Consider the following 13,885-nt stretch of genomic DNA (forward strand, 5'->3'; position numbering starts at 1 on the left):
AATGTAAATGTCAAATGCAGGTATATCAATAGTGGAGTTGACCTGTCTTAGTATGAAGATTTTCCTAAATTAAGGTATTGGAGTCTAGGAAAATACATCTGAAGGTCCTTAGCTGCTCTAGTCATGGGGGGGCCTATAAATAACCCCACAGTTGGGGGCTTCTCAGCATTCCCAGAGGCATATCGTTTGCTACTTGTAATGCGATCAACAGCCCTAATGCATCTCCATATATTTAAAAGTAGTCCTGCTACAAAAGAAACCAGAGTTATTTGTTCAACTTTATTGAGAAAAAAAAAGTAACCATTAAATAGAGCTATTAGTTGATCAGCCATTGAGAACTTTGAATAACGTATTCAGTGCAAAAGAGAACAGTGTTATGGATGATGATTAACTAATGGCTCCACGTTCTAAAAACAAAAAGTAACAAAATATCAGTGAACACGTTTGCTCTCAATCCATTCTCAGCAGCACATAAACCAATTTCTTATTAACATGCATAAAATATTTTTCTTATTTACTGCATATAACTTCAGCAATTCTCCATTCAAAACAGCTAAAGTTAAGATTCACCCATTTTGAATGTTAAAGTTTTTGTGCATCTCTGATGTTCTATTGATTCCTGCGTCATTCCATGTGTATATGAGTTATCACCGTTCAAGCAGGCCGGCATGACAAGTTTTGCACCGGTTGCATTTCTGCCTGCTTGAACGGTAGCTCAGATACACATGGAATGACCTGGGAATCGATAGAACAAAAACGATAAAACATTCAAAATGTGTGAATCGTAACTTTAAGATTAAGTGTATAATATTCACAGACATCAGTTCTCTAATGCTATTGGAAAAGCGTACAAAAGTGTGATTGAACCATGTTGATCTCCTCAATACAGAAATGGTGGCATTGAGAATCTTTATTTTTAGTTGGCACCTCCTGCGTGAATTCAGAGCAATCAAGAGCTCTTCACAAAGTGGCTGTGGTTGGCTTTATACAGACACATGCTTCACAGAGTTCAGAGCAATTGGCATCTTTTGTAAAGAAAAAAAGGGGTATTGGAAACATTTGTCCTTGTTAAGAGGATGTGAATACATTTAGGGGGCAAAACAAAATCAATTACTGTTATTTGCTGATGGTAAGGGGTTGCGGCCGAATGGGCAAAAAAAACAAAACAGTAATTTATAGTTTTTTCCCAGCTATAATGCAAGTTGATACGACCATGACCGATTATCACATGGCGTACTTCTGAGTCCATTCCCGGGCTATTCTGTTGTACCTGTGGAAAAGTAACAGAAAATAAATCAGTCCACCACAGACAAGGGGTGGAGCTTCAAGAACAACGCCATGCCTTACAACACAGCAACTACCCAAGATAAACCTGAGATGCATGATGTTCACACACAGAGGACTCTCCCATAGTCCCACCAAAATGGCATTCAATACTGTCAAACAGTCCAAGACAGACAATCAGACAGTGGGAATACAGGTCAGCAAAGCCACCATCCACCAAAGCAAATTTACTTAGAGTGGCAAAATATGTCAGCCTCTGAGTTAGTTGAAGTGCTGTCAACAGTAAATGTCAAAACCCACAACAATGTCCTCTCCCTCGACGATGCAGGGCAGTCTTACCCTAAAGCATAGCGTACTTTTCTGTCCATTCTCTCGCTAGTCTATTATACCTGATGCAGAAGGAAAAGTCCTATATTATAAGTATCTAGATCTAATATTATAGGGTATAACTCACTTTGCACCGATCTTGTTCAAGCTTTTGGATCAAAAAGTTGCATAATATTTTATATAAAATGATTAGAGTACAATATACTAACTTTTCTGTATCTGTTTTGTAGATACGGGCGATCTCTGGCACTAACGGGTCGTCAGGGTTGGGGTCACATAAGAGTGAACAAATGGACAAAAGTACTGAAAGGGAGATTAAAAAGAAGGATTAAGAGTGGATCTTAGGCATGTGAATCAAAATGAAGTCAAGGTAAAAATGCGTAACACGAAGGGCACAAAGAATGAAAAACGACACCCTACCTTTAGAGATAGTTAATGCTGGAGACCACTGTGATCTCAAAATATCCAGGCAGATGCTGCCATTACTGTTAATATTTGGGTGGTAAATTCTTGTGGTGAACGCAAGCTGCAATGAAAAGGTTGGAGGAGCAATCAAACACACTGATCCACGGAAAGCTCATTCCTCAATCTTCTACATGCATCAAGACAACTTCAATTGTAAAAGAACAGAGGAACAAGAGCAGAAATAATTACCTTAGGTGGTTTGAAGGGGTAGTCTGTGGGGAAATGAATAGTCAGGAAAAAAACACCACCTTGGTATGGGCTGTCATTCTGAAAAGGAAACAAAATTACATCTCAACGGTCACACTGAGCAGCCAAAGCAACTTCAAATTCATCAAACGGAGAAACACTTTATAATGATACTCACAGGCCCCATAATTGTAGCTTGCCAATGAAACACTGCCAAAACAGAAAGGGAGACAGTTGAGGAATGTTTCAGATGCCATGCTGTTGATCATTTATTTATGCACCGAGATTATTCTGTATAATGAAAAAGCGCTTTACAAATGTAATAAATTACGAATTATTATAATGTTAGGTTTACTACAAGTGCTCAGTTTGGCCTTACTGTCGTCTCCAACCGGGCCAGCGGAACACTGTGCAGGAGGGTCCCTGCCCAGGTCGTTCAGCTCCTGAAACAGAGAGACCAAACCAGAACACCATCAGCCCACTGTTCCCCTTCCAAGTACCAACACTGTTAACTCATCATTGCTACTGCACAGACCTCACAGTCGTACTTGGAAGAGCATTTGCTTTGCATTTACATTGCTGGTGTTGCAAAGAGCAAGGTGCACTGCACAGGAAGTACTTTTAAAGTTTAATTAGAGACTGATGAAAAGAGGAATCCATTTGATAACGACTGTAGCTCAATGATTAGTCTTGGCCATAATGAAAGTGGGCAGTGACTAAACAGTTTCTTGTATTGCCGTGATTGAGCATATGGTATCTTGCAGAGCCCCGTCAGAGCAAGCACTTCAGGACAACAGATCAGGTAAGAACTTCTTGGGCCAATAGTAATACTGTCTATATTGCATGTGGGTCCGAGTGGGAGTGACATGAGGGTGAGAATGTTAGTCATGGAATAGATCAGTAAAATAGGTGCAAGCCTTGAGCAGGCAGGAAGCTGCGGGCTGTGTTGCCGTCAGGCAAAGTTGGTGTCTGTGCAAAGCTGAGCTAAAGTAGACACACACAGCCGTCACCCAACCTGTAACAGCCTGTGTTGACATGGGCCTAGGCTTCCTCACCCATGGTCAACTAACGGGTTAGAAAAGGTCAAAATTTTACTTATGTAAATACAGACCTGCTATATCTCAGTAATAAACATAGGCCTGCATAGACTTGAATGATGCGTATGTGAGTCGAGGAAAATAATTAGCCTAGAGTGTAGCGATAGTCCCAACTTTGCATGATGGATGAGGCCTATCCCTGACAACTTGTGGCAATGTCTCAAACACCCAAGTCAGAGCGTGGATTTGCCTGATCAGTGCTACACTGGAGGGAAAGATGACAGTAGCTAGGTTTCCATAAAATTTGAAACAGATTTATGCAAAAAATTATATAATAAGCTTTTTATATGCACATTTTCCCACCAGAGTTGTTTCCATCAGACTGACTTTGTTGCGGATTAAAAGGCAGTGTGTGATGACAGGGCACATAAAAACACTTTTGTGCTTAAGTTTTTGTGTACTGATTTTTTTTTACAAAAATAACTTGTTTGTGTATCCATTGCAATCTACACTACCGATAGTGTTGTCACAAACTGTGGCAATAAATGGCAAACTTGGCCAATCTGGTTTTCACACATGCTCTCAAGACAACAGTTTGCTCCTAAAGTGGATACTGGACAGGTTAGGTTATGACATGGATAAGAGCAAGATCTTTTTTATTTGTTAATTGGCAGCTAAGCATCGATCATCTTGTCACTAGCATACAAATCTAATCAGCATTTATTTGTCGTACACATGAGGTAATTTTATATCTATAAAATCGGGTGACCCGCTAAGAAAAATTACAGCAAGTCTGTGAGGGTCTTAGGGGCCAAGCCAAATTTCTTCAGCCTCCTGAGTTTGAAGAGGCACTGTTCACCTTCTTCACCACGCTGTATGGGTAAAGGGACCATTTCCAGTTGTCAGTGATGTGCACGAGGAGGAACTTGAAGCTTTTCACCTTCTCCACTGCGGCTGCACTCTCTGCTTGTCTCCTGTAATCTACGATCAAGCGCTTTTGTTTTGTTAACGCTGAGGGAGAGTTTTTTCCCCCCGCCTACCACTGTTGTGTCGTCAGCAAACTTGATGATTGAGCTGAAGACGTGCGTGGCCACACAGTCATGGTTGAACAGGTAGTACAGGAGGGGGCTGAGCACGCACCCCTGTTGGGCCCCCGTGTCGAGGATCACCACGTGGCGGAGGTGTTGTTGCCTACCTTCACCACCTGGGGTCAGCCCATCAGGATGTCCAGTCTAGAGAAAAGTCTTTGTCTTCAGGCCTGGAGGGAAGCCAAAGTCATTCCGCTACCAAAGAGTGGTAAAGCAGCTTTTACTGGTTCTAATAGCAGACCTAAATCAGCTTGCTGCCAGCTCTCAGCAAATACAATGCTACTTCTCTGTAAAAAAAAAAAAATTGACGTTCAGCATTCTTATATAGAAGGGCACTCAACATGTACTGCACTGACACAAATTACTGATGATTGGTTGAAAGAAATTGATAAGAAGATTGTGGGAGCTGTACTGTTAGATTTCAGTGCAGCCTTTGATATTATTGACCATAACCGGTTGTTGAAAAACACTTGTGTTATGGCTTTTCAACCTCGGCCATTTTGTGGATTCAGAGCCATCTAATATAACTCGGGTTCTCTCTAATGTTAAACACATAAAATGTGGTGTACCGCAGGGCAGCTCTATAGGCCCTCTACTCTTTTATATTTTTATCAGTGACCTGCCACTGGCATTAAACAAAGCATGTGTGTCCATGTATGCTGATGATTCAACCATCTATGCATCAGCAACCACAGCTAATGAAGTCACTGAAATCCTTAAAGAGTTGCAGTCTGTTTTGGAATGGATGGCCAGTAATAAACTGGCCAGGAATAAAATAAAATCTAAAACTAAGATCATTGTATTTGATACAAATCATTCCCTAACCTCCGCTGAATCTGGTAATGAATGGTGTGGCTGTTGAGGAGACTACTTGGCGTTACCATAGATTGTAAACTGTCATGGACAAAACATAGATTCAATGGTTGATGGGGAGAGGTCTGTCCGTAATAAAGAGATGCTTTGCTCTTTTGACACCTCTCCACAAAGCAAGTCCCGCAGGCTCTTTTTAAAAATGTTTTTATAAGAAACAATATGTTGGAAATGTCTAATTGTTTGCATAGTCAACTTACACAAAGCACTGACGCACACATTAACCCCACCAGGGGTCTTTTCACAGTCCCCAGGTCCAGAACAAATGAAAGGAAACGTACAGTATTATACAGAGCCATGCATGCATAGAATTCCCTTCCATCTTTCATAGCACAAGTGAACAGCAAACCTGGTTTCAAAAAACAAATAAAGCAACACCTCACGGCACAACGCCTCTCCCCCATGTGACCTACTGTTTGTGTGTATGTACTGACATGTATTTGTAACTGATAAATGCACACACACTACATGTTAATGTTTTTAAATGTATATCAATTGTAAAGTCTCTTGTCTGTAATGTATTTTTCATTATATGTCGGACCCCAGTAAGACTAGCTGTCGCCATTGGCGTCGGCTAATGGGGATCCTAATAATAATCAAATGGTGGACACCTTAACGTAAGTGGGGACAACACACTGGGATATGGAGAGATTGAATATGTCCGTAAACACTCCAGCCAGCTGGTTTACAGAACACGGCTTGGGGTAAAATTAAGACCCTCAATATTTATTGGAAACGAGCATTATGCTCATCACTGTCCACTTTCACCACCCTGTGCATGCTTTTCAAGTCGCAGTGGGATGACCACACAACATAGCATCGCGTGACTGTAAATTTACATCAACATGGTTATTCTAGCAACAATTGTGCCACAAATTGCTTCCACCGCAATTCATAGCATAATTATTTTTACAGACAAAAAGATAATTCCAACAGTTACCCCAAGTGTTTTTCTCTAAATCACAAGTCAAATTGCAACATTTTGTTAAAAATATGGCCCAGATTACTTGCCCATATCGTGCAGCCCTACGTGCAGTGTGGAAATTATCTCAAATGCAGAAATTGATGAAAATTATGACTTTTTTGGTGTTGAAGTTGAATTGAACAGTATAAAACAATCAGAATGGAGAAAGACCCATTGAAATCACGTAGAATGTATGTGTTGCCACCCTAGGCTCACGCACTACTCATTAAGCAAATTTAGAACTTTTACTTTTATTATTAAAAAACAAAATACCGTTAAAAAATATATATATTAAATACTGTGATATAATATTTTGCCCATATCGCCCAGCCCTATAATAAACCAGAGTTTACATGCATCGTCCTGCATGTTTAGGCCTACATTGTTGCTGGTTTAATATACTATGTTGGGTTCAATTCAGTTCAATTGTGTCAGTAAGTTTAAAACAGCAACATCCAATTCTAATAGGTTGGTTATTAGGCTATACCTTATTTGTACAGTAACAACCAATGTTTACCCTTTATTTTTCAGGCAGGCCTCAAAGGGCTTTGAAGCAACATCCAGGGTTACTAACAACTTATTTTTAGGCACAGGGCCTGTCCCACTCAATGTGAATATAAAGCTATCTGGAAGCATAGGCCTACATTTGTTTACACCTATTCAAACTGAATGTTTGTAAGCTAGGCATAATGTAAAATCAACACTAACGCCCAATTTGCTCATGTTTCAAGGGTACAGGCTACTACAGCAATGTAATGTTGGGGACTTCATCCATGGTGTTTTAGTTTCAATGTTTGCCAATTACAATCGAGTATGCATTCTTTTATATTAATGCCATGGCCCTGTAACATTAAAAGCCGAGTAGCTACAGTGGTTCGCGAAAGTATTCACCCCCTTGGTATTTTTCCTATTTTGTTGCCTTACAACCTGGGATTATAATAGATTTTTGGGGGGGGGGTTGTGTCATTTGATTTACACAAAATACAAAATATTTTTTTATATTATGAAACAAACAAAAAATAAGACAAAAAAACTGAAAACTTGAGCGTGCATAACTATTCACCCCCCCAAAGTCAATACTTTGTAGAGCCACCTTTTGTAGCAATTACAGCTGCAAGTCTCTTGGGGTATGTCTCTATAAGCTTGGCACATCTAGCCACTGTGATTTTGCCCATTCTTCAGGGCAAAACTGCTCCAGCGCCTTCAGGTTGGATGGGTACTGCTGGTGAACCGCAATCTTTAAGTCATACCACAGATTCTCAACTGGATTGAGGTCTGGGATTTGACTAGGCCATTCCAAGACATTTAAATGTTTCCCCTTAAACCACCCAAGTGTTGCTTTAGCAGTATGCTTCGGGTCATTGTTCTGCTGGAAGGTGAACCTCCGTCACAGTCTCAAATCTCTTGAAGACTGAAACAGGTTTCCCTCAAGAATATCCCTGTATTTAGCGCCATCCATCATTCCTTCAATTCTGACCAGTTTCCCAGTCCCCGCCGATGAAAAACATCCCCACAGCATGATGCTGCCGCCACCACCATGCTTCACTGTGGGGATGTTGTTCTCGGGATGATGAGAGGCGTTGGGTTTGCACCAGACATAGCGTTGTCCTTGATGGCCAAAAAGCTCAATTTTTGTCTCATCTGACCAGAGTACCTTCTTCCATATGTTTGGGGAGTCTCCCACATGCCTTTTGGCGAACACCAATACGTGTTTGCTTATTTTTTTCTTTAAGCAACGGCTTTTTTCTGGCCACTTTCCGTAAAGCCCAGCCCTGTGGAGTGTACGGCTTAAAGTGGTCTTATGGACAGACACTCCAATCTCTGCTGTGGAGCTCCTTCAAGGTTATCTTTGGTCTCTTTGTTGCCTATCTGATTAATGCCCTCCTTGCCTGGTCCGTGAGTTTTGGTGGGAGGCCCTCTCTTGGCAGGTTTGTTGTGGTTCATATTATTTCAATAATGGATTTAAATGGTGCTCTGTGGGATGTTCAAAGTTTCTGGTATTTTTTTATAACCCAACCCTGATCTGTACCTCTCCACAACTTTGTCCCTGACCTGTTTGGAGAGCTCCTTGGTCTTCAGGGTGCTGCTTGCTTGCTTGGTGGTGCCCCTTGCCTAGTGGTGTTGCAGACTCTGGGGCCTTTTAGAACAGTTGTATATATACTGAGATCGTGTGACAGATCATGTGACACTTAGAATGCACACAAGTGGACTTTATTTAACTAATTATGTGACTTCTAAAGGTAATTGGTTGCACCAGATCTTATTTAGGGGCTTCATAGCAAATACATATGCACCCACCACTTTTTCGCTTTTTCTTTTCATTTCACCAATTTGGACTATTTTCTGTATGTCCATTACATGAAATCCATTTAAATTACAGGTTGTACTGCAACAAAATAGGAAAAACGCCAAGGGGGATGAAATAGTTTTGCAAGGCACTGTAATTGGGTGTTTTCTTAAGTTAACGAGTGACTACCTTCTCTTGCATTTTTATCTCGACTTCACAATCAAATGTCAGTGCATTCATGACATCGCTCTAAACCAAGATTAGGAGAAGTGTTGAATGTATTACTTTGTTTGGGGACACAGCAATTACACTATTTTACTTTAGTAATAATTACCACAGCAGCCATGTATATTTTTATGCCAGAGTTTCGGAATAGATGCCAGAAAATACCAACACGAGGATGACACTCGACTTGGCCAGCTTGTATGACAAGGTTTATATTTCCAGCAAGATACACCAAACCGAAACCTGCCACGAGTTGGTGGTAGTGGTATGTAACAACAACCATATCCTCAATCTCATCAGGTTTCACCATGACTTGTTAACTAGCACCAGAAAGTTTATGGGATAACGTTACTATCGAACAATGACACCGACTAAGCTAACGTGAGACGATTAATATAATTCGGATTCTGAGCTAACGTTACTGCTAGCTAGATTCTGAACTAATATTGAGCGCACACTCACTTTAAATTAGCTAAAACTAGCTAACGTTAGCTTAACTACTTAGCTAGCTAAGCTACTAGGCCATGCTACTGCAAGCCAAGCTGGCTAACAACCAAATAAGCACGCTTGTTATAGCGAACTTGCAACTGCTCACTGTACGACGCGTTACACAGCTAACTAAAACGACAAATATACATTTTACCACATGACCTATAACATATCTAACTTATTTAGCTGTGTTTACGGAAAAGACTCAAACAACAATCAATTTACCTTGTGAATTCGTTTTAAGGCCATTCTGCTAGTGCGTAGGGACCGGTTGTCGAAGATAGAGCAAAGGCTAGCTACGTGATGCAAACTAGCATATAGCAATTAGCTGTAGTGTACGGCGATCTACCCCAACTAGCTTTACATCAACTGACAATATTACTTTTATAGTTGATAAACGGGTATCAATATAGCTATACTGGTATTTTCGCTTTTCCTTGGTCGACAGCCGTTGGCCTCTTTGACTGCACTGGTATTATAACGTTTCCGATACGTTAGCTCGGCTCGTTCTTCTGGTCACGACTGTGAAGTGAGCAATATTAGCGATGAGTTGAATCAGTGGTTCGCCTTCATAATAAAAGTCCCGCATTGAAACTATACAAATAGTCGAATCATGCCACAATTGGATTAAACCCAAACAAAACAAATCACAGAAAGTAGTGTATATTATACAGAAGTCAAATAATAAATTATGCAGTTGTGTTATTTGTGTGCATACAAATGATATAATAAATTGCTAAAACATATATATGACCACCTCCATTAGTCGAGAGAAGAGAACGTGAAGAGAAAGTTGATAAATGTATCAAATCTGAAGGAGAGTGGTTTCACTAAATGTTTCCCTGTGACCAGATATGATAAACTCAATTCTGACTGCCTTTTCTGTTCAGTCCTATCACAGAGCCCTGACCTACATGCCATGTAGTGAGTTTAAAATTAAGATTGCTGCGTCTTGTTGGGTATCAGAGCTGGCATGTCTACTCTAGAGAATACTCAAACAACAGGGGGAATCAAGGGTTGAGGGCATTACTTTGCTAACTTTTTAACCCAATGGGAGTATTAACTCAGATAGCATAAGAACACTGCATAAGTAATGGCAAAATGTGTAGAATTGCAGGAAATTAGCTTTAAAACAGCAAAATGTTGTACTCCATCCACTTGACAGGTGTGGCATATCAAAAAGCTGATTAAACCTCATGATCATTACACAGGTGCGCCTTGTGGTGGGGACAATAAAAGACCACTTTAAAATGTGCAGTTTTGTCACACAACACAATGCCACAGATGTCTCAAGTATTGAGGGAGCGTGCAATTGGCACGCTGACTGCAGGAATGTCCACCAGATTCCCTCCCGGGTGGCGCAGTGGTCTAAGGCACTAGCTGTGCCACCAGAGACTCTGGGTTTGAGCCCAGGCTCTGTCGCAGCCGGCCGTGACCGGGAGGCCCATGGGGTGGCACACAATTGGCCTAGTGTCGTCCGGGTTAGGGAGGGTTTGGCCGGCAGGGATATCCTTGTCTCATTGTGCACTAGTGACTCCTGTGGCAGGCTGGGTGCAGTGCATGCTGACCAGGTCGCTAGGTGTATGGTGTTTCCTCTGACACATTGGTGTGGCTGGCTTCCGGGTTGGATGTGTGCTGGATGTGTTAAGAAGCAGTGTGGCTTGGTTGGGTTGTGTTTCGGAGGATGCATGGCTCTTGACCTTCGCCTCTCCTGAGTCTGTGTGGGAGTTGTAGTGATGAGACAAGACAGTAACTACTAACAATTGGATACCATGAAAAAGGGGGTAAAAAAAATAAAATAAAAAGGAATGTCCACCAGAGCTGTAGCCAGAGAATTGAATGTTAATTTCTTTACCATAAGCTGCCCTCCAACTTCGTTTTAGAGATTTTGGCAGTACGTCGAACCAGCTTCACAACCGCAGACCACGTGTAGGCCAGGACCTCAATATCCGGCTTCTTCACCTGTGGGATCGTGTGAGTGGGGCTGGGAAGAGGGGGGGGGGGTGCTGAGGAGTATTTCTGTCTGTAATAAAGGTATTTTGTGGGTAAAAACTAATTCTGATTGGCTGGGGCTGGCTCCGCCTATGCCCACCCATGGCTTCACCTCTGCCCAGTCATGTGAAATCCATAGATTAGGGCCTAATTTATTTTTATTGACTTATTCCCTTATATGAACTGTAACTCAGTAAAATCTTTGAAATTGTTGCATGTTGCGTTTATATTTTTGTTCAGTATAGAATCTAGACGCTAGTGCACCACGAGTAGCGTCGGTCCAGGTCATGCGAGGACCGAATTGGGGCACAAAGAAACGTTCACTGTGAGCATCAGATTAGATAGTCACACAAGTCAGCTTCAGAATTCAGTTTGATACTTATGATTAATAAAAAGTTGTGTAAAATGGCCTTTAATGTGGGGGAAGTCCTTTTCAAAATCGATAAACATACAGAGAGCCCTTTCTGGGTGCCTGTATATCTATCTTCCTGTTTAATGTAGGATAACAACTGGACAAGATATAGGACACGTTCCCCTGCTCAGGCATTGCATGCATCATTCAATGGTCGGGTAGGTCATGGACTGTACAGTCAGGCACCAGATTATTATTCACTTTTATTTAATCAGGGACCAGGTTCTCATTTTCAATAGGGGACATCAAATAAAATATACAACTACAAGATTCAAGATAGAATAACAGGTACATTACTTTAGAACATCACAAACATCACAGGCATCATAAACAATCAGTCAAAACAATTGCACACCTCTGTGAACTCATCTTCAGGGTTTTAAACTGACTTAAAAACTCTTGGATTGCTTCCGACTCATTGCCTGGGTTCAGGTTGAGTATTTTAGTGTCAATGTACTGGTTCAGCATCCTGTAGCATGCAATGCATTTGAAAGGCTCTGTCATTGAACTAGTGAGGGTTGTAGTGCTGGTACCAGGGAACCCAAATCTAATGAATTATGAAAGTGATTCCAAGTGTGTGGAGCTTTAAAACTAAAAGCGTATTTACCTAGTTCAGTGGAGACATGAGGAATCTCAAGAGTTGGTATCTCATGTTTTTATACAGCAATATGTATTTTTTTGGGTGACCTGACCAAATTCACATAGAAATAGATCTGCTATTGTCATTGAAGCAAGAAGCCGTAGATATGTTCTATGTGCACTATTTCTATGCTTCCTGTGCTTAAGTTTAGTTGTTGCATCTTTTACTTACATTTTTGTACACCAGCTTCAAACTGCTGAAAATACAATATTTTTTGTTATGGAAAATGTATTTCACAGCGGTTAAGATATCAAAATGATTCTCTACACTATACTTGCTTTGTCACATAAACTGAAAATAGGCAAACTATTAGAATTTTAGCAACCAGGAAATGGCGGAGCGATTTCTGCATAGTACATCTTTAACAACGAAGTGAGGTAAATCGGAAGCTTGTATAGTAAGTACCTAGAGCTTTCTAAACAAAAAGGGAGTAATGAAGTGATTTATGGGACTTTTGATACAGGATGCACTGATGAGTATTGAAACTATCACCTGTGATAAAGCAAAGGGCGCTATGGTAGACGACATACAAAGGTTTAAGAGTAGTGGTTGCTGCATTCTGGTAAATGGTGTCACCATAGACAAGAAGGAAAGTTGACTGTACAATAATTTTTAGCATTTAAAAAAATTGAACCTTTATTTTTTTTTAAAGATGTCCACTTTAAATCTTAGCTTTTTAACTAGCTCATCAGTATGTTTTTTAAACGTTAGATCTTTATCAATCCAAAACGCCCAGATATTTATAAGCGGAACCCGCTCAATGAGAGAACCATCTAATGAGTGAATATGTAGCCCCTGTGAGAAATGTTTCTGTGAATTAGAGAATAATATATATTTAGTTTGTCAGAGTCTAGGTGATGTGGGTAAGGCGGAGTCAGGCGCAGGACACAGAGAGGAGTAATAATAGTAACTTTACTCAAAATTAATCTTCCAACAAGGAGAACGAAAATCCAGAATCACATAAACGAGACAACTGACAACAATAAACACGCACAAAACCATGATGGCTCCAGAGGGTTAAATAGGGAAATAATTAAACCGTAATGGGAACCAGGTGTGTACAATACAGACAAAACAAATGGAAAAAGAAATGTAGATCGGTGGAGGCTAGAAAGCCGGTGACGTCGACCGCCGAACGCCACCCGAACAAGGAGAGGTGCCAACTTCGGCGGAAGTCATGACAGTTTTGCCTGCATTAAGTACAAGTTTTAAATCAACAAGGGCTTTCTTTAATGTAACAAAATCACATTGCAGCTCTAACATTCATGTATGTAATTCCATACAAATATGCAGTCCGGACTAGAAATAGGTGGACCATCTTTGTTTATGCTCGCCTAACCACACCCAGCGGTGGATGATTAACAAGACAGCCAACCAATGGGATTCCCTGACGTTTAAGAGTGGCTGAAACTTCTGGGAACATTTTTAAAAAACAGTGTCCGGGAACTACACTCATCGACCCGTTTGAGAAATCTGAATTATAGCAAAGATGGTTTAGTATGAAGATATGTAGAAACTGCTTCTCCAATAGAAATCCCTGATCACGCTTGTATGTGTTGTCATGGCGACGTTGGCTAGCTAAGCTAATGCACAGCAACACGCCATCTGGTCTAACGGTC

General features: G+C 40.8%; 1 protein-coding gene across 2 annotated transcripts; it reads right to left on the reverse strand.

The window, feature by feature from the left end:
* Nucleotides 1–259: 259 nt before the first annotated feature.
* On the reverse strand, nt 260–9,752 carry LOC120062368 (ubiquitin-conjugating enzyme E2 D2-like). Of its 2 annotated transcripts, XM_039012292.1 has the most exons (8): nt 9,448–9,752; nt 4,495–4,674; nt 2,642–2,705; nt 2,441–2,472; nt 2,266–2,343; nt 2,032–2,137; nt 1,821–1,914; nt 260–1,270 (listed from the first exon to the last, which is right to left on the reverse strand). In XM_039012292.1, coding segments are annotated over exons 3-8 (357 nt in total). In that variant the 5' UTR covers nt 2,643–2,705; nt 4,495–4,674; nt 9,448–9,752; the 3' UTR covers nt 260–1,224. The 2 variants fall into 2 exon arrangements, with proteins under 2 accessions (XP_038868220.1, XP_038868219.1); XM_039012291.1 differs by lacking the exon at nt 4,495–4,674.
* Nucleotides 9,753–13,885: the final 4,133 nt, after the last annotated feature.

The sequence above is a fragment of the Salvelinus namaycush genome, chromosome 17 (genome assembly GCF_016432855.1).
Source record: "Salvelinus namaycush isolate Seneca chromosome 17, SaNama_1.0, whole genome shotgun sequence".
Taxonomy (NCBI): domain Eukaryota; kingdom Metazoa; phylum Chordata; class Actinopteri; order Salmoniformes; family Salmonidae; genus Salvelinus; species Salvelinus namaycush.

Coding starts and splice junctions, on each gene's coding strand:
- LOC120062368 (XM_039012291.1), bottom strand. CDS start 9,471: ATGGCCTTAAAACGAATTCACAAG. Junction 2,706..9,447: donor CCTTAAAACGAATTCACAAG/GTAAATTGATTG, acceptor TCTCTGTTTCAG/GAGCTGAACGACCTGGGCAG. Junction 2,473..2,641: donor TGGCCCGGTTGGAGACGACA/GTAAGGCCAAAC, acceptor CTGTTTTGGCAG/TGTTTCATTGGCAAGCTACA.